Source organism: Podarcis melisellensis (assembly GCF_964234715.1).
Source record: "Podarcis melisellensis genome assembly, chromosome: 15".
NCBI lineage: Eukaryota > Metazoa > Chordata > Lepidosauria > Squamata > Lacertidae > Podarcis > Podarcis melisellensis.
This window is the reverse complement of record NC_138532.1, coordinates 22405820-22427198: the sequence shown is the minus strand read 5'-3', so window position 1 is coordinate 22427198 and position 21379 is coordinate 22405820. Positions and strand designations below refer to the sequence as shown.

Genomic DNA, 21379 nt, shown 5'->3' with positions numbered 1-21379 from the left:
ATTTCTATCATTTTCATGACGTTCCCCTGTTAATTTCCACATTATATTTGAGATGGCACATGATGTTAAAGCCACTATGGTGGAATATAGCACAAGTTTAGTGCTCATCATACTGCTAATTGCAAACATGTTTTTGTTTTTTTTCCTGGAAGCATATAACATGGAAATGAGCACTAAGCTTTCATTATATTCCACTACGATCCCAGAAGTTGCTTTTATGTCATGTGAAAGCTCAGATATAATGCAGAACTTAACAGCTAGGGAAGCATCATGAAAGTGGAATAAACTGCCATATGAATGCAGTCATAGTGGCCAAGAGTGTGTGTTGAGAAGTACATAATTCAAAAGTGATGAACTCATTCCATAGCCACTTTTAATAGTCTTTTTACTTTTTAATTTGGTTGTGCATATATCCGCCTAGTCTCTACTCCCCACCAAGACACCCTTCCCCCCTTTTTTTGACCTCACACAAAACTTAACTACTTCCACAAACATATCAAGTCCTTTGTTTATCTGTTTATTGCAAATGCATTTTACATTGCAATCCTAAACAAGTCATCTTGGAAATAAACCCCATTAGAATCAATGGGATTTGCTCCTGCATATATTAGTATAGGACTGTGGCCTTAATCTCCCAGTTTTCTCATTGTTCCAAATTGGTCCATAAGTTGCAGTGAAGTAATAATAAGAGGCAACATTGTAAAACAGCACAAACAACCCTATCAAGAGCATTGGGGCAAATTATCATCTGCTCAATTCTTGTTGGAGTAAGTGAGTCTTAAACAGCTCTGCAAAAAGCCAGGTGGATGGTTCCTGGGAGGACATTCCATAGTTGGATGATGCTACAGAAAAGGCCCTCATATCCCCTCCCATCCTTAGAACACCTTGCCATCAATGGGTTCACAACCATCTCTGTACATATTTAGCTTTCTTTAAGGGACAGGTGCGACTAACCTAAAACAAAAGAGCAGAGAATAATCCCATATTCATGGGCGTCATGACAGAAGCAACATCAGGACTTTGAAGGACAAACCAGCCTGAACCAAAGTGCTAATTGGAGTAGACATTTCCTTACCTGTCTGAAGCCATTCCTAGTGTACTGCAGGATCTTCAGGGCATAGTTTGATCGTTGACCTTTGCTGTTGAATTCTATGTGGCCGGTGAGACCTTCCAATTCTACCTGTCCAAGAGAGGGTGAGTTGCAGCGCCAAATATGGAAGATTTCTTTTTAGCCCCAAGCACACTGCTCTGGAACATCCACCCTCTCATTTAAAGCCAGAAGGAAAACAAATATGTTTCATCTAACATCTTGGAACTGCAGCCATTCATAAGGCAAGTTTGGGGTTGCATGGTAGAATGCTCTCTCACATTCCTGCACAGGAAAAGCCATTGTGTCAGAGAGAAAGGCTGGGAGCTTTTGGCGAGGACAAGCATCTGATCCCAAGAGGTCTTTCACTCCATCTGAACTGCTAAATTCTCTTTTCTCACCACACCCTTCCTCCTGTGATTAGAGCTGGAAGTTGCGCTGCTGAAGGCGGGGAGCTTAATTGTGTCTCATTCCACCGTGTTGCTTGGGATTTAGGGCAAAGAAACCCTTACCGTGCATTGTTAACACAAATACACAAAGTACTGTCATGTTAAGGGATGGTAGACACAGCAAACCACATGCTGCTAATTGCTGCCTGTGCACTATGACACTGACAACAACCCTTTTCAGTTTTCCCACCTTGGAAAATTAGGTGGCATTTCTGCAGCTTCCACATTCAGGGCCGGTTTCCCCACAGTAGAATGCAAAACTCCAGGGTGAACTTGTGATGGCACAGGGCAAGTGACTTGTCTGTTATCACTGACCGCCCTTAGGTATGTAGACAGATGAAACCATTACTGCCAGTGTAGTATAGTGGTTAGAGTGTAAGATTGGGACCCAGGATATCAGGGTTCAAATCCCTGCTCACCTATGAAGCTCACAGGGTGTGACCTTCGGCCAGATACTGCCTCTCAGCCTAGCCTACCTCACAGGGCTGTTGTGGGGATTAAATGAGGAGGAGAACCTTGCATGCCACCTTGAACTCTTTGGAGTAAAGGGTGGCATGAAAATGCAACAAACAAACAAATAATAAAATAAAATAAAACTCATCCGAGACCCAGGAAGCTGGCACAGGACCTGCTTTGCCAACAGAAATTGATTTAATAAAAGGTAATCATCACAGAATAAGGCCTATGTAACTGGTACTCTATCAAGCTGAACATATCCTGGTTTTCCTGCTCCCTTTGGGACCTCAGAAAGGAGCCTTTTAAGTGGTGGCTCCCTACTTGTGGAATGCTCTCCTCAGGGAGGCACACTTGACACCATCATTGCTTATCTTTAAGCACCAGGATAAAACATTTCTTTTCCTCCAGCTCTTTGGCTTTTAATCTATGGCCTCCTTCAGTGAGTGGGACGTTAGAGCAATTCAGGACAAAATACGTAGTTTGGGTATTGCTCGGGAGAGAACTTGAAGTATGTGATGAAAGCTACATACTCCAAACTATCAAGCAGTGGCTTTATGAACACGAAAACAGTGTTAGTCTCCTCACACTGTGAGATCCTATTCTCCAGAGGCCCTAGGCACAACTACTTCAGACAGAAGTTACACCAGTTACCTAAAAGACCTACTACTTCCTTCACAAGAAAGAGCTTTTATGCTCGCAAGACTATGCCTTCCCCATCGGCAGTGACCACTGGTAAAGGTAAAGGGACCCCTGACCATTAGGTCCAGTCGTGACCGACTCTGGGGTTGTGGCGCTCATCTCGCTTTATTGGCCGAGGGAGCCAGCGTACAGCTTCCGGGTCATGTGGCCAGCATGACTAAGCTGCTTCTGGCAAACCAGAGCAGCACACGGAAACGCTGTTTACCTTCCTGCCAGAGTGGTACCTATTTATCTACTTGCACTTTGAGGTGCTTTCGAACTGCTAGGTTGGCAGGAGCAGAGACCGAGCAAGGGGAGCTCACCCCGTCATGCGGATTCGAACCGCCCACCTTCTGATGGGCAAGCCCTAGGCTCTGTGGTTTAACCCACAGTGCCACCCGCGTCCCGTGACCACAGGTAGATACTTGCAAATTCCTTATCAAGCCCGCCTGTGTGCCTGCAATCAGGGAGTACCAGACTCACTGGACCATATTCTCTTGGACTGCCCTTTGCACAGCAGACTCAACAAACAGATGCTGATCAAAATGCCGGACCTGTGACCCACGGCTCCGAGAGAAAGCCAAATGAGGTTCCTCCTAGTGGACAGGGACAAGGACATTACTGCCTCAATGGCTTCCTTTTTAATCTCCATCCTATCTGAAAGAGTTCTTAATGACTCATCCCTCTAGGGGAATAGACAGGGTAAAGCAGAACAATTGAATGCCTTGTGACCCTCAACAGCCTCACTCCTGTCCCTTTTAAATCTATTTGTTTCACTGACTTGAAATGTCTTAACTTGAAATGCCAATAAGTTTCACATGTTTGGAAGTGAGAGCTGGACCATAAAGAAGGCTGATTGCCAAAGAATTGATGCTTTTGAATGATGGTCCTGGAGGAGACTCTTGAGAGTCCCATGGAGTGCAAGAAGATCAAACCTCTCCATTCTTAAGGAAATCAGCCCTGAGTGCTCACTGGAAGGACAGATCCTGAAGCTGAGGCTCCAATATTTTGGCCACCTCATGAGAAGAGAAGACTCCCTGGAAAAGACCCTGATGCTGGGAAAGATGGAGGGCACAAGGAGAAAGGGATGACAGAGGATGAGATGGTGGAGGATGAGATGGTTGGACAGTGTTCTCGAAGCTACCAGCATGAGTTTGACCAAACTGTGGGAGGCAGTGGAAGACAGGAGTGCCTGGCATGCTCTGGTCCATGGGGTCACGAAGAGTTGGACACGACTAAATGACTAAAGAACAACAATAACATTTCACTGACTTGAAATGTCTTAACTTGAAATGCCAATACAGGTATTTGTATTGTGTTGTAACTCTGCTTTCAAACATGTGAATAAGTTTCAGAGCTTTCTGTTTTGTTTTATGCCGGTTTTTGTGCATGTGTTATTTGTTGTACATTGCCTTGAGGTGCTTTTGTAAAAATACTTAACTTTTTAAAGAAAAGCCCAAACCAACCCAAAACAAACAATTATTTTTAAATCAGTATCCCCCCCCTACCACCAACTTGATCAGCATTAAACCCCCTGCCAACACTTCTCTCCCTCTTCCATCCAAACCATTTATGTTCAATCCTTCCTCACCATTCTCAGATAGTTCATCAAGCTGGTCCCATGTTGCCAGATTTGGGCAGATCCGCAGGACAGGGGCTTGACGCCGATCTCCTGGCTCCGGTTCAGCTCCTGAACGGCGCTCACGACAGCGTAGACGGCATCAAACAACAAGGCAGAAGACAGCTGAAGATACCGGGAAGAGAATTGGAATAGGCAAAGGAAGTGTAACCCAGGCCGGAAAATTGCAGAGTGCACATGGCATCCCATTTATCATGTTTTTAATATATGTCCAGCTCAAATTACTTTATTCTTATTTTTTAAATTAAAAACGCCCCTTATTCTAAAAAGCCAAGCAAAAAATAAATATATAGGATTCAAAATCTCATTACTAGCAAAATTGCCCTGGTCACCCAAGGTAATGTGTTATTCATAAAATAGGGTGGAATAGAAAAATAACTAGATCTATCAACCAACCAAAGAGCATTTTAAACTGAGCCAACTGTCTGGGTTTTAGGAAATGTAAATTGATGCAGCAGCACCACACAGGTGCCTTTTTTTAACAATTCAGAAGGAGGGAAACAGGGGGTGTATTTATTTGGCTATTTTTATTATTTTGCATTATTTATTCTGACTCTGCTACTTTTGGGGAAGGGCAGAGTGCTAAGGTGGGCATCGAATTCCTCCCTCTGGCAGCCATGAATCCTGTTTCTTTTCTTTTAAATTAAAAATAAAAAGCCAGAGGCGACAGCAAGAAAATCGACACCATTCCAACCCAATGAAGAAAAAAATGCAGATAATCCGACAGCTAGTTTCCTCTATAGACATACCTAAGTCATTTCTTCAGTGCATTTTATTTGTCTGATTAGCCACATCAGAGATATCCTGAACTTTAACAAACCATTCGTATTTGATGGGGCTTTTCTTCCCCCAGTATATTCTTCATTATCAGAGGCCTTGGCCTCGGATTCCCTCCCTGAGTGACGTCCAGCAGGTGCCCTTAAGAAGCAGGGTCTTTTAAGTTGTGGCACCAATCTTGTGGAATGCCATGGGGAAAGTCACCTGGTTCAAACATGCCAAGTTCTCTAGGGGGAAAGTGGGAGGCCATTTTCTTGGGATGAGTTGCAGTTTGGTACCCATACTGCTGCTGCGTTGTTTTTAACTGGGTGATTCTTTATTCCTGCTGCCAAATGCCATTCCTTTGTTGCTGTTATTATCTGTAATTTGATTTTACTGTTCTAAATTGATTTTTCTCTTCCCCTCCAGGCTTTTTAAATTCCATGCTTTTAGTTCTTAGAACTATTTTGTCTTCCCTGTGCTGATTTTTTTAGTGCCGTTTACTGATTTGATACTGTCGAATGGGTTTATGCTGCTCTTTGCACTGGTGTTGCTTTTATATATTTGATGGGTTTTTTTTTTTAGTACTGCTGATGTATTTTAGTGATTTCAATCCATGAACTGCCCAGAGGACACAGCTGATTGGGCAACATAAAAATGCTTAAATAAAACAAAATAGATCTGTTTTGTGAATGAATTTAGCTGTCATTTGAAAAAAAGAAAGAAAACAAGGTAGAACATTTATACAATAAACAATTTACAGTAATAACCGGAGGTTCATTGTCTGCAAGCAAAAGAAAGCAACAACCACATTTTAAGAGCCCCTTAAAAGCTTTCTTTCAAATAATTCAAATGTAAAAGGTTTGCATTGGATTTTAGTGCTACACGATCTATTGGGGGGGGAGATGGCTGGTGGAAAAAATGATGGCTTTGCATGCAAAATGTCATAAATTCAATTCCTGACATCACCCTTGTCTGAAACCCTGAAGAGATGCTACCAGCCAGTGTAGACGGTACTTGATTAGATGAATAAATCGTCTGGCTCAGTACAAAGCTTTTTTCTGTGTCCCTGTGAAGTATGTAACTTCTGGTCAATAATGCTGAACACAAGGATAACTCCACTGTACATCATAAATAAATCTGTCCACTCGTTATGACATTTTCAAAGTCTAAAAATGTACTCAAGATCTTATTTAACCCCGTAGGGGGTAATGTTTTGCAAAGTACACTGATCTGCACTGAGTCACTCTTAAAGAGAAAATAGCCTAATTGACATATGAATCTCTGCCCAAATCTTGTCCCATGAGCCATTTCCCAAGTCTTGGAGAAACTTATAAGAATGCATCTTTATCTGTAAACCAGAGATTATATTATATAGTTGTGACAATTGCCCTTTTCTTTTTGGCTCTTTTTGTCAATAACTCTTCACACTATGTTGATTTCTCAGCCGGCTTATCAAGTCTTAATTCAGAATACTGGACTTGAAATTCTTCAACCCAAGCAGGCATCAAGTGCGATGAATTAACATTCATCTCTTCGTGAGTAATATATCTGTTATGCACCACTAAATCCTTAAATCGCAAAACATTATGTAAGACTCCCAAGGGAAAGTCTCCTAAAACATCTTGTAAATTAAATTTAGAGTCCTACAGAAATGCACCCAGGCTCAGTTTATTTCTGTACTTATCCCAGGATTTCAACAGTTACAGTGGTATTAACTTCTGCCCGTGCAACCTTTAGCACTTATATTTAGCCATCTAAGATAAGGCCTTTCGAGGGATTGATAGGAATGCCTGTTCCAACTGGCGATGTGGCTGGGCCTCATATTTCCGGGCTTGGAAAATAACAGCTCTCTGGTGTGCGTAGTGCTCACCTCAAATGCAAAGTGAGGATGGTGACATCCAAAGTCTCCTCTGAGCCAGAGAAGAATTCAGTCCTGGCTATGCTGTCCTCTTTGGGACACCCACTGATCCCCCAGCCTCCCACCACTTTACTTTCTGATTCAATGCTTTGGTGGTGGTGTAAAGGGTAGGAAATTGAGAGAAAGAGGCCTTCTCCCTGTACTGTACCTAGAGGTAAGGTAAAGGTAAAGGACCTCTGGATGGTGAAGTCCAGTCAAAGGTGACTATGGAGCTCATCTTGCTTTAAGGCTGAGGGAGCCGGCGTTTGTCCACAGACAGCTTTCCGGGTCATGTGACCAGCATGACTAAACTGCTTCTGGAGCAACGAGGCACCGTGATGGAAGCCAGAGCGCACAGAAATGTCATTTACCTTCTTGCCGCAGCTGCACCTATTTATCTACTTGCACTGGTGTGCTTTCAAACTGCTAGGTTGGCAAGAGCTGGGACAGAGCAATGGGAGCTCACCCCGTCGGGGGATTCAAACTGCCAACCTTCTGATAGGAAAGCCCAAGAGGCTCAGTGGTTTAGACCACAGCGCCACCCACATTGTCCTATAAATGGCTACTAGTCACAATGGATAAGACCATTTGTTTGAAGCCCTGGGGTTTGTCTGCTACCAGTCAGTGTAGACAATACTGAGCTAGATGGACAACTGTTGTATAAGGCAGTCTCCCTATAGTCAATGAACTTTTACCCAGAGTAGACCCACTGAAATCAATGAGCATGAGTACCTTAGGCCCATTAATTTCCAAGGGCCTACTTCAGGGGTCGGCAAGGTTTACCTCACCTGGGCTGGCTCACTCCAGCGGAGATCCCTCTGTGGGCCGGATTCAGCGCCCGTGATTTCCGGTGTCTGTGTCTGCGGTAGACGCGAATTGTGGCACCGCAGAAGTGAGTTCCTGCACCATGCTGCTTTAGAGCAGCGCATGTGGACTTGCCGAGCTGGCGGCTCATGGGCCAATTAAATGACACCCGTGGGCTGCTTGTGGCTCATGGGCCTTAGGTTGCTGACCCCTGGCCTACTCTGAGTAAAGGTTAGTTGACCAGAGCTCATCTATTCCTAATCCCGGTCTCGCTAAACTCTCTAGGTCCCTTCCTGCACGCAGGACTTTCATATCTGACAATACTGCTTTGGCAAAGGAGTACCCAATCTGTGTTGACAGCCCAACTTAGACTCATTTGCTTCTAATCACTTCTATTTATTCCTCTAGACTCAGGTGGTACTTATTTTTTTTTCCCCAACCCCAATCCCATTGGTTTCGTTTCATTTTTCATCAAGTTATTAACTGGTCATTTTCTCTCTCCTCCTCACTGCTATGACTAAGATTTCACCTTTAATTATCATCACTTCCTGCATTTTTTCATTGTTGTCGGTTCCTTATTATTATCAAAGCTCGGTTTCTCCTAACTAACCTCTCTCCTCAGAGCGCCTCTCCTCAATTACCATTGTGGGGGTTCGGCGAGGTGTCTTCACTTCAGAAATCCCTTGCGTCACCTCACCTTCTCTGGCATGTGAGCAAAATTATATCTGAGAATACCTACTGCTTGTGTCATTTCTCTCCTCTAGCTATTCTGCACAAACAACTCTGGATGTAATTAATTCCCAAAATGGACAGTGCCTTCCTTTGCGCTTCTGCAGGAGGCATGCACCTTCCAGATCCCTCCTGAAGCTCTTAATCTTTGCTATGGGGAAGACTTCTATTGCTTAAGGAATGTTCTTTGGTGCCTTCATATAAGTAAGAAGTACTATGGGTAAGAAGAAAGTACTTTGCACATGCTTAGAGGCACTCTGCACTACAGGTTGCAGGAAGAGGGGAAATAATGTAATGGGGAAACATATTCCAAGGCACAACACTAATTCAGGGTTGTAAATTATGGAAGGAAGGGCCTGCAGGAGCCCTCCCACCCAATCCCAGGAAAACTACGCATCTCTTTCCTGCACTTTCAGGTTTCATTTTTTTAAAAGCTTCTCTGCTTTCTACTTACAGAGCTATAAGAAAAACTGTGACGGCAATATTTTACCCGGCTACTTAGCAATAAAAAACATGCCCCATCTTCCAGGATTTACTGTTAATAAAGGAAGACACCTTCCAAGCCCTTGGCTCCTAATTTTTAAACATAAACACATGAAACCACCTATATTTAGGGCTTTGCTCTCTGATACAGTGGTGCCCCGCAAGACGAACACCTCGCAAGACGAAAAACCCGCTAGACGAAAGGGTTTTCTGTTTTGGAGGCGCTTCGCAAAACGAATTTCCCTATGGGGTTGCTTCACAAGACGAAAAAAATCTTGCATCCCCCCGCGGGTTTTTTTTGCTTTTTTCGCCCTTTTCTTAAGCCGCTAAGCCGCTTATTAGCTGTTCCGCTGATAAGCCGCTTAACAGCTGATCGCTGGAAGCCGCTTGACAGCTGTAGCGCTAATCCGCTAAGCTGTCAATGGGCTTGCTTCGCAAGACGAAAAACCCACTAGACGAAGAGAATCGCGGAACGAATTCTTTTCGTCTAGCGAGGCACCACTGTACTTTTTTATTATCTCCCCTCTACCCTTGTATCTCTAGTTTCTCCCCAACAAGATGTCTTGTTAATGGCCTGCACTAACGATGCTCCTTTCTCAAAAGGAGGCCCATAGGACCATAAGAGATCAGCTTGAAGGTGGACATGATCTCCTCTTGCATGCCAACAGCTGAGTCTTTATACTAATGGGGAACCTTTAACCCTCCAGATGTTACTGAGCTACAACTCTCATCTGTCCTAGCAAGCATGGCCAAAGGCCAAGGATGGTGGGAGTTATAGTGTAACAACATCTGGAGGGCCAAGGACTCACCACAACTGATTTATACTATTTTCTTTCTCCTAGAAATTAGTGCCAATTCCCTGTGCCCCTGATAATCTATCAGTACAACAATTGGGGCATACTTTTGGTCCCTGGTTTGTCAACACCTTCCTATTCCACTTCTGTAATGTTCCCACCCCAAGGCTTGATTACTGGAAGCTTTCGAAGCAACACTTGTTGTCAAACATTTTCTAAACTCTGCCTCAGGTGAGCTCCATTGCCGTGCTCACAATTATGTCTTGAGGGGAAACGACATACATTTGCTGGTTTGCATGGCATGGTGGGAAGATTTGTGCGTTTGCAAAGTTTGGGGTTTTTCTGAAGGTCGCTAAGGGAAAGGGGTCTCAGAAAACACAAATGTTGTTAAGCCCTTGATCCTTGATCAATGGATGCACACCGTTCTTTACTTTTCTATTCTCTTGATTTTGAGCTTTTTCTGCAAACCATCCTGGATTTTTAACCTCACGCGAGATCCTCAATGTTTGGCGGAATAACAGCATTAATGTGAAAGAGTTCAAGATCCAGCTTGCCAGTAATAGGTCAAAAACATCCAATATATTTGGGTGTGCTTTCCATTTGTTACCTCCATGTCAGAAATCCAGCTTGTCATCTTTAATTGTCTTTGGTCCGTTTTTCATCTCCTTTTCCCTTCCTCTGCGCAGTTAACGATCTCCTATTAGCTACCACAAATGATGCTTGTAGATCTTAATGAAGCATATGACACTATTGATTGGGATATTCGACTTTGTAAGCCTACAAACATTTGCTTCAATTCCAGGAGTGGTTTCTATGTTTGCCAATGTCTCTTTTTGTTTAATTTTATCAGACAGGATGATCAAGGACAGTTTTCTATGAAGCTGTATAATGGCTGTACACATGCAATCTGCAGAGGGTGGCGCTGAACATTTTTCAATGTGGCGGCATGCCACCGTCTATGGCAGGGTTGGGGAACATAAAGCCTGGAGGCTAAATGTGGCCATCTGGACATCTCTGCCTGGCCCTTAGGACTCTACCCAGCCCATACCCTTCACTGGTCCTGCTCTGCACCATCCTAGAGTGATTTTCCCTGGCTAGAATATGATCATGAACTGTGGTAATGCCTCTAGCTTGCATGGATGGAGAGGGGGTGGGTCTGGTCACACCCACTTAGGCCACACCCACCACTGGTATCATGCTCCTGGAACATTGCCCATGAGAGGATGCAGCACTTGGGCCAACAAATTTCACCCATTCCTGCTCAAACTAATTTCCAAAGTTTGGGGGTTCTGCTAGGCAGAGGTGCTCTTTCAGATATCAGAAAGGGGAGAGAGGAACAAAAATATCATTGTTCACAGAGGAAAGTCTCAAGAAAATTGAAAGGCCCACTCTTGGTGGTCCACTCGTACATATTCATAGCGAACTCAATTCTCCAAGTGAGGAGATTTAACACAGCCCAAATGGAAATTTTGGGGGAAATCCAAGGTTTACAGGAGCACAAAGAATGGTCAAAAACCCTAAAGAGAGGAGGGAAGAGAAAGCCCCAAATCACTCAATTTGGACTGAGCATGCTCAGGGTTGGATTGGGGAGCTGGGACAGAAAACCTGGGAGCAGATGGAATGGGGTATTATGGGAAAGGGCATGGCCGGCTGACTAGAAGCATGAACACAATATTCCGCACTGCACCAGTTTGTTTCAAGTAGAGATGTGGGAGAAAAGCGATATTGGTCCTCTTTTCAGGTTGCATTTGTATGTGATCTGAAACACAGCTATTCTTCAAAAATTGTACTTCTGCAACACTTGTGATGCAGTTTTCCCACCAAAGCTGTTGTGTGCTGAAATCTAAACATTTAGGGAAAGTGTGCCTGAAAATGCTTAAGTTGGTGAAAATAATGTGCAAAAATACATATTAGGAATATGTGCTTAAAAACCTGCATATTACTCAAAACTGTGCTAAAATGTGGATCTGTGTGTGTGGTATTGTATATTCACAAATGTGGAGAACTGAATTTAAGAATGGAAAAGTAAGAAACAGAAAATGGATGGATTTGTCCGTCCTTAGTTTCAAATCCCACTTCTTATGAAGATTTAATAGCAAAAATAGCAGTGCCTTTTAAGTGCATTTTTGACAGTCACCTTTAAATCAACTTTATTCCATTGGTATCATTTTTATTCTGCCCTTCCTCCAATAACTTTATGGGATTGTCATGCAAGGTGCCTTCTCTGCCCATTTGGGGCTTCTGAATTGCTGCCTCGGGGTTTATTCCCATTGCAAACATGGATTTGCTATTTTCTCTGCCACTTCAGTTTTATTGTTGTTTGATCAGAAAAGCAAAGAGGATCGAGGAGCTGAAAAGCAAAGAGGATTGAGCAGTGGTGTCTCCGCTGCCAACATGAAACACTGCTGCTGTGTGTTAGCTGGGGCAAAAGGTAGAGTCAGGGCAAGTGGTCTCTCTGTCTCCCTCTCCCTCTCCATTTTATTCCAGTTCCAAGCTAATGTACATTAGGGAGCCAGGGAATCAGGCCCCTTGGGAGAGACAAAACTGCCCTAGCACCACCATCCCGCCTCACCCCACTTGTGAGAGCCAGTGTGGTGTAGTGGTCAAGAGCTGTGGACTCGTAATCTGGTGAACCGGGTTCGCTTCCCCGCTCCTCCACATGCAGCTGCTGGGTGACCTTGGGCCAGTCACACTTCTCTGAAGTCTCTCAGCCCCACTCACTGCACAGAGTGTATGTTGTGGGGGAGGAAGGGAAAGGAGGATGTTAGCCGCTTTGAGACTCCTTCGGGTAGTGATAAAGCGGGATATCAAATCCAAACTCTTCTCTTCTTCTTCTTGTGGGCCTTTCCACTTTCATGCGAATCTGCATCACAGCACAGTCTCTGATGTGGTGGAGCCCCTGCAAATGGTAGCCCACCTCTCTGTTGATGGAGTGGTGACTGCACGGCATCCAACCTTACCCCTAGCCATCAATGAGTTGGTGGTGATCGTTGTGCTTCTATTTATCTTGCTGCTTTTCTGGAAAAATATTGCTTTTGTTATTCTACTGCAGGTTACTGCAAGGTGCTCCATTATGAGATGACAGGGTATGAAATTTATTTTAATGAATAAACAAACGGATTATTGGTCTTGCATAAATTAAGGGATTCCTGTGAGCCTTGGAGGTTCTCGTTCCTCTTTCTTTCCCTCCTTTTTAATTTATTTATTTTTTTAAAAAAATATTCTCCTTATACTTGATCCCATGGACTCCTTTCCTGAAGCGTATTCTGCCTTAGACCTGATCCTGTCACAGCCTATTTCAGCACCCGCAATTCATGACTCCCACTCACTCCCATCACCCATTCTACTGCCTTTCTTGGTGGCATGTTTCTCTCTGCCTTGATGCTGACCAAAGGTGGACCAGTGCTTTCAGTTTCACCCAGTTTCTCGTTCTTCCAAGTTTAAATTTAGTTCTCCAGAATGCAATATGCAATTTTTTTAAAAAAAGTCCTCATGAAAACTCACCAACGTTTTAGTGCAATTTTCTTCCAATATAGACATGCTTAAATGCTCTTTTGCCTAATATGCATATTATTGCAAAGCAATTTCCCCTAACACAATGCATTTTTTAAAATGTTAATTCCACTCATATGTGCATTTTTATGCACTCTACCCTAGTAAAGATGCGGGTGGCGCTATGGGTTAAACCACAGAGCGTAGGGCTTGCCGGTCAGAAGGTCGGCGGTTCGAATCCCCGCAACAGGTTGAGCTCCCGTTGCTCGGTCCCTCCTCCTGCCAACTTAGCAGTTCGAAAGCACGTCAAAGTGCAAGTAGATAAACAGGTACCGCTCCGGCAGGAAGGTAAATGACCTTTCCGTGTACACTGGCTTCTGTCCCATTGCTCCAGAAGCAGTTTAGTCATGCTGGCCACATGACCTGGAAAGCTGTCTGTGGACAAACGGCGGCTCCCTCGGCCAGTACAGTGAGATGAGCGCCACAACCCCAGAGTCGTCTGCAACTGGACCTAATGGTCAGGGGTCCCTTTACCTTTACCCCAGTAAAGGTAAGGTAAAAGGCCCCTGGACAGTTCAGTTGAATTCAACTATGGGGTGTAGCGCTCATCTCTACTTTCAGGTCAAGAGACCTGGTGTTTGTCCGCAGACAGCTTTTCTGGGTCATGTGGCCAGCATGACTAAACCGTTTCTGGAGCACAGATGACCATGGTGAGTGCCAGAGAGCATGGAAACGTTGTTTACCTTCCTGCCACAGCAGTACCTATTTATCTACTCACGCTGGTGTGCTTTCAAACTGCTAGGTTGCCAGAAGCTGGGACAGAGCAACGGGAGCTCACCCCGTTGTGCAGATTCGAACCACCGACCTTCCGATTGGCAAGCCCAAGAGGCTCAGTGGGTTAGACCACAGCGCCACCTGTGTCCCTCACCTGCTTTATTACATGCCTTTTGTACACATTATTGGGCTGGAGAACTGCACTGTAAAATTCAAGAAGTACGAATTTTAAAGGATGGTTGTATTTCGTTTCACATATTATTTCAAGAAGTGAGAGTCAGGCAAGTTGGTCTTTAAATGCAAATTAAATCGACGTTCTCCGCCTTCTCCACCGTTTACTTTCTTCTCAATCTCAACATGGGGAACGCCCAGCAACATCTTCTTGGTGAAGCCTGCCATCTGCAGAAGCCTCCCCAGTTCCTTTCTGGCTCATCGGTTCCCAGCTTGTTCCAACCCTCGCCTGAAAACCATATTTCCTACTTCCGTCTGGGTCTCTTAATTGCCAACTCCCTCTGCCACTATTTATCTGTAGTCTTATTTAATGCAATAAAGCAATTTGTGATTCTGTTCATATGGCAGATGCCGCAGACAATTAAGTAGTATTTCTCCATAAGAAGGCTATTGTGTGGATCCTCAGGGCTTTCCTGCCACCCACTTGGTATGAAATACATTCCCCTCATCTCTTCCCACTCAAAACCTTAGATCAAATCTCCAACCCTTTAGAAAAACCTCATCTTTTTTTCTTTTTGACATTAATAGCCCTTTTGCAAACCTCCGCTCGTTTGCTTATTATCGTATATTGTATCATGGGTGGTGTGTTTTAATTTTTGTCCCTTGTCTGTTGTAAATAGTGCTAATGAATTATAGCAAAATGCAATCTGGGGATTGGGGCGGAGGTAGCTAGTCAGCGGCTTCCTCTTTTGTTCCAGGGCTTAGCCAAAATCATTAGATGAGACCAAGGAACCTCCTTCTGGAAACTGCATAAAAAGTAAAGAAACTGAATAGTGGGGAATATTTCTTCCTCCCCTCTAAGAGCATTGAGCTCCTGCACACTGGTCACTCATTGACTATGGCAAAGGGTGAGGAACTGCATATACAAACAAGGCATGAGCTATCATGAGACATCACACCAGTCAGAATTTCCATTTCACTTGGGAGCAGAGGCTTTCAATAGGGATGGATTCAGCTGCCATTCCTAGACTAAAGGGAATGTCTGCCCTGTGTTAAATGTAAGCTTGTAAGCTTGTAGGGGCAGAGACGTATCCTCATTTAAAATGCCATGCACAAGAATGGGCCTACACATCTGAATTATTGAATAGGTGAAACAATCTAAAGCCCATTATTCGCAATTTGCACATCCCTACAATTAGCACTCTCGAACCATGGATGTGTTGTTTGAAACTTTAAGTAAAATTTCCATCAGAATAAAGCCCAAAGGTGAATGGGGCTGTTCTAACAAACTCTGTGAGCATAAATCCTGCATTTCCTAGGAAACCACACTTGGAGATCTCTCCAACGGAGGTGTATATATAGAGACAGATATAGAAACAACAACAACTATATCTTTGCCCCCAAATTTAACACAGTAAAAAGAAGTGCCACAATCCATTGGTACAATCAGGGTTTCTGTCAATGAAATAAACAGTTAATTACAAACATCTGCTTTAGCCTACATTCTAATTACCTAATCTAGCCATCTGCAATTTTAATGATTTCCCCTGATTTCCTTTCTTTGCAGTGTGATTAATTGGAAGTTTTTTTTTCTTTTTCTTTTTCTTTCCAGCAAATACCTCCCTGCTCCTTTTGCAAACATGCTCCACTGTCTCCTAGCAAGAAAGCCTTGGGATTTCCGTGGCTTATGTGGAACCTCCTGGCAGGCCCAGCTGTCAGGGATTTGGTGCTCAGAGCTTCCTGGGGAGGTTCAGCTCCCCTGAGCTTGATGGGTAAACATGTAAATCCCAAGGCAGTTGGGACCTTTCCCTGAATTGCGCCTTGCTAGAGTTTATTGACACCAAATGTCATAAGGAAAACAATGAACAATTCCCTGTGTGGATTTAAAAGTCCTTCCACCATGGATAATGAGTGGTTCCCACAAACCAAGACAAATGTTGCTTTTGTGTTGCTAGGAAAATACTGTTCCGGTGCATATGACACCCTGTGAACCAGCCACTTTATGTTGTGATGTCTCTGGATGACTGCAGCAACAGCTGTCTGAATGCTATCTATAAACACTCATGGAGGGCCCCTTCCAGTCTCAGAGTTGCCTCCTGATGTCTCACACGATGTCAGGGACTGAGCAGAGGAAGAATGGCGAAGACCGTCTCCCCAGCCTTCCAGAGAAGAGGAAGACAGTTCAGAATTACAACAGGGGTTTGAGGGAGGTCAGAGCTTAGAGGCAGATGAGGGAAAAAGCTGGGAAATAATGGGAAAGGAGGAGGAGGAGGAAGAGGAAGCACCAGTGGGGCATAGTGTCTTTAGAAAGCATTTCAGACACACACACCCTCTCCCAGAACCTGGCAAGCCTTGAAAGTAGGAGAGCAAAGAGCTCAAAGGCAAAGGGCACTTCTCAGCACCTGTAGGGCTGACACATGAGGAAGTGGGAGAGATGGAGGGGGTGGAGATTCACTCGGGACAATGCTATTATCCAAGAGGCTGGGTTCCAAAGCCTCTCTCTGTAATTACTGAATAAAAAGCAGAGGGTAAGAGACATTCCTTGTCTTTGTGTTTTCCTGGGCAACCGGCCATGGGAGTTGCTTGAATCCGCCTGACACACCCATTTTCTGGCAGTGCCGTGTCTGGCTTCATCTCACAGCAAGGAAGACTTACTGCAGGGGTCAGCAAACGTTTTCAGCAGGGGGCCGGCCCACTGTCCCTCAGACCTTGTGGGGGGCCGGACTCTATTTTGAAGGGAAAAAATGAATGAATTCCTACACCCCACAAGTAACCCAGAGATGCATTTTGAAAAAAAGCACACATTCTACTCTTGTAAAAACACGCTGATTCCCAGACCCTCCATGGGCCGGATTTAGAAGGCGATTGGGTCGGATGCGGCCCTCAGGCCTTAGTTTGCCTACCCATGACTTAGTGGCTCCTGCAACTTTTCTTCAATGCAACTTCTTTCTGCTGTCAGAAGAGATACCAGATACTGCTGGAGGCTGAGGATGCTAATAAGCAGTATTACTGAGAGTGCAGGCAGGGGGCTTTCTTCACATGCCTTAGCTATTGGTTCTGACAGCTGCTGCTACAGTCACCCAGGCTTCAGAACATGGGTTGACAGCTTCCCGGGCTGCTGTGCAAGAAGGACCACTGAGCAGCGGTGCAACGCTTCCTTTAGCAAAGAGAGGGAAAGAAGCGGGAGCAATTTACTGGAGAGAAGTGGCCACCACTCCATGCCATACAGAATATCTCTTCCCGAGAAATCTAAACTAGTTTGACCGTCGTGGCTTCATCAGAGGATTGATTTGCAGGGGAACGAGATCTCCCAACAGCACCAAAACAAGAGTTTCTTCAGGATAAATCAAAAGCTGGTTTCGACATGTCACACCAGCCTTTCTCAGCTTCATGCCCTCCAGATGTTTTTTGCCAATAGTCAGGGATAATAAATGGGGGCTGTAGCCCAGAAGATCTGGAGGGTGCCAGGTTTCAGAATCCTGTGTTACATTGGCCAAGGCCAGCAACTTGCAACAGGAGAGCGAGTGCGAGACCATGGGAGATGGCATTTAATCCTTTTCCCAACAGGTATTCTTCCCCTGCCCCAAGCTGTCCCCACCCACCACCCCGGGTTTCAGATGTGTATCTGAGGACACTTATGCATCTGGGGGAGAGAAGCAGCTGGGAGGCAATCTGAAGATGGGAACTAGCTTGTGGGAAAGGTTCTTGCACCCCTTTTCCCTCCCAACACTTCTTCACTGCGCTAAATGCCTCCCCAAAGCTACTTTGTTCCTAAAAATGGTGTCGGTACCCTGTAATGCACACGTTGCCATGCAACATGGGGTCTCGAGTCTCTTTGAGGGAAAGCTACCAAATGGGAGAGAAGGTCTGAGCATTATTTTCAACGACTTTCACACAGGTGAATAATGCACAGTAGAATAAGAACTCAAAACAAAAGCAAAATATGAAAGCACCGTAAATGCGGGCCGAGGGAAAGGGAGAAGGGTGAATTCAGTTTTTATTTCTGCCCGCCATTAACATTTCCTGCTTTACAGTATTAGGAAGCATTATCCCTAATGCATCTCAGCTATCACCTGGGGCAGTTAGCAATGGAGGGATTACATCAGGTATAAAGTAAGACTGGGCAATGAATTAGCTGCACAGCATCTCCCTGGGCTGGAGGAAGGGTGGACAGCGAGGGAGGCTGTGTGTGTGTGTGTGTGTGTGTGTGAGAGAGAGAGAGAGAGAGAGAGAGCATGTAAGCCTGTAAGCTCACAGCTGAATAAACAGCAGGTTCAAATATAAGCAAGCAGCAGTTTGTAGCAAGCTTCAGCATCTGCTAGATGTCAACCATCCCTGGTATTGTAGGGCAGAGGATGGGTGATGCAATTGAAACAGAGATCCTAGTTTGCTTCTTTAAGGTCACTTTGACCTTTTACATGAAGAAGGAATATAGTTGCTACAAGACACCCAATGCTCTGTCTATTTGCATGTGAACATTTGCAGTTCTGCTGCATAGGAGGAAGGACCCTAGTAGTTTCTGTACCCTTTGTGAACATCTCCTAAAAGGAAGAGGATCATTTCTAGACAAATGATGCTGGATTAGATGGGCCACTAGCCTGATCCAGCAGGCTCTTACTGTGTTTGTGGAAATATTGGGAATGGTATTCTAGCAAACATTCTCTCTAGGATGCACTGAAAGGTTTGAATGGATTTAGGAGATCATACTCTGATTATAATTAATACCCATAAGCAGGGAGTTTGAGAGGAGGAGAATGCAACCTTAAATGGTGCACCTATTCCTAGTTACAATGACTCATTTGTGAAGAAAATGAATTTTGCACATGCAGAGACATCTTGAGCTGGTTATCACATAGTAACATGTTGCTATAAATAGGGGATAACATGTAAACTGGTCTTTACTGAGAACAAGAAAGGGTAAAGCAGGCATAGGCAAACTCGGCCCTCCAGATGTTTTGGGACCACAACTCCCATCATCCCTGGCCACTGGTCCTGTTAGCTAGGGATGATGTTGTAGTCCCAAAACATCTGGAGGGCTGAATTTGCCTATGCCTGGGGTAAAGGTTTGTTTAAATTTAGATGCCACCTTTCCATTCATCAAAGCCCTTCCTGAGACTCACGTAAACAAAGCAAATGAGTTTTAAACGCCATAGCCCTGTTGGATCAGACCAAATGTCCATCTGGTCCCCCATCTTGTTTGCTAGAGTGGCTGATCTGATGTCCTCATGATGCCTACAACATAGCATGAAGGCATTGAGAAGCCATGAAAGAAGCAGGCAGGTAACACAAAAGAATTCTCCAAAGCTCTCCAGAACTAAGAACTCTTAATCACACCAATGGATTGCTATCACAGAAAAGACCTTGCTCCTCATAACCCTTCAACCTGTTTTGAGAATGCCATGGTCTTGTGATACCTTTTTTAATGTTCATCTAGTTTGTTGGAACGCGATCAACAAGGAGCAATGAGTGAGAGATACATAAAGTTCTAGACCCTCAACAAATCACCATTATGGCCCCCTCTTCATGCTATCTTCATCTTCTCTCCCAACAAGCCCTAATTACACTGTGGGTTGAGGACCAATTGATGTAAATCTGTTTTACTTACTGCTGGCCCAGTAAAAGGAATGTGATCACAGTTTTCCAGCCATGACTGGTTGAGGCTCTCTGCAAACTCTTGGAAGAAAGCATGGGACTGGTTGAAAATGGAAAAGGCCATGATGTTCACTCGATCATCCAGATGGCTCTCTAGCCGCTGGAGCGAAAACTCCTAAAGGAAATCAAAGAACCAAAACAGAGAGAGAGAGAGAGAGAGAGAGAGAGAGAGAGAGAGAGCGAGCGCAGAATTAGGAAGTGTGAAAAGAGCAGTATGTTCTTCAGTAGTCCATAAAGGGAAGTGAAATGAAGGAATCTAAGGAACTGAAAAGGTTCCAAGGAGTTTGTGCCAAAATGTGACTTAATCCGTTTTTAAAAAAACATAGAATAATAGACTTGCAGAGTTGGAGGGGACAAGGGCCATCTTAGTCCAACCCTCTGTATTTGCAAGAATCACTGACAGATGTTTATCCAACCTCTGTTTAAAAACACCCAATGAAGGAAAGTCCATCACCTTCTGAGGTAGTCCATTCCACGGTTAAATAGCTCTTACAGTCAGAAAGTTCTTCCTAAGGTTTTGTCAAAATCTCCTTTCTTACCATTTGTATCTATTGGTTCGGGTGCTATCCTCTGGAGCAGCAGGAAAAAAAATACTTCCTTATCTTCCACATGACAACCCTTTAGATATCTGAAGGTGACTATTATATCACATCTCAGTCTTCTCTTCTCCAGACTAAACATATGCAGCTCAATTAATTCGGGACTCTTTAGTGGTATGTTCTCCTGCCGTCCTTATAAAAACATAAATCATTAATTATTAAAAAACTTCCCTATACAGGGCTGCCTTCAGATGTCTTCTAAAGCTTGTATAGTTACATATCTCATTGGCTTGGGGATCGCATAACTCCATAACCTCCAACATTTCTTCTATGAAAATAGGGATGTCCTAAGGAAAAGTAGGACATTCCAGGATCAAACCAGAAACTGGGACAGCTTCTGTAGATTCGGGACTGTCCCTGGAAAATAGGGTCTGTTATCTTGGGGAAGCCGGCCCCTGCTCCCCACAAGTGAGAAGCCATCTGGCACTCCGTTTAGCTGAGCAATTGCAGCCGTGAAGGAAATTCGAACCCCGAGTTCTGGATATGAATTTTGCCCGCATAATCAGAAATACAATACATTATTATAATATTCTCTCTCTTCCCCCCGACTATTCCTGTAACTGTTTTAGCTGATTCCACAGATCTTTGTGGCCTCAGGAAAAGTAGAGTAAAAGTCTGATTTCTCTGGCGCAGGAAGCTCCAGGGAGAACAAGATGAGACATGGGATTAAACCGTGTTTTGGACACAATCACATTATCATTAGGCGACACAAAAATTGCCTGTGCACTATTGATTCATTTGAATGATATTATCCTCCTGTCTCTGTGACAGGTTATCCATTTCCACGGAGTACATTGTCAACCTGTGAAACAAAGGGCAGATGGCTAATGAGAGTTGGAGCCAGAGGAGATTTCGTATGCAAAAGAGTGTGTGGCAACAGTTTTGCTGAAGGAGAAGGAGGCCAGACGAGCCCTTC

At 44.3% G+C, this 21379-nt stretch overlaps 1 protein-coding gene across 3 annotated transcripts in view; it reads right to left on the bottom strand.

Moving 5' to 3' along the window:
- Positions 1–21379, bottom strand: part of GRIK4 (glutamate ionotropic receptor kainate type subunit 4) — a 467636-nt gene that overhangs the window by 89955 nt on the left and 356302 nt on the right. For all 3 annotated transcript variants that reach the window (XM_081889776.1, XM_081889778.1, XM_081889777.1), the window contains exons 8-10: positions 19818–19979; positions 4262–4414; positions 1076–1180 (exon numbers count right to left, since the gene is read on the bottom strand). In XM_081889776.1, coding sequence (XP_081745902.1) covers positions 1076–1180; positions 4262–4414; positions 19818–19979 — 420 coding nt within the window. The remainder of the gene's footprint in view (positions 1–1075; positions 1181–4261; positions 4415–19817; positions 19980–21379) is intronic.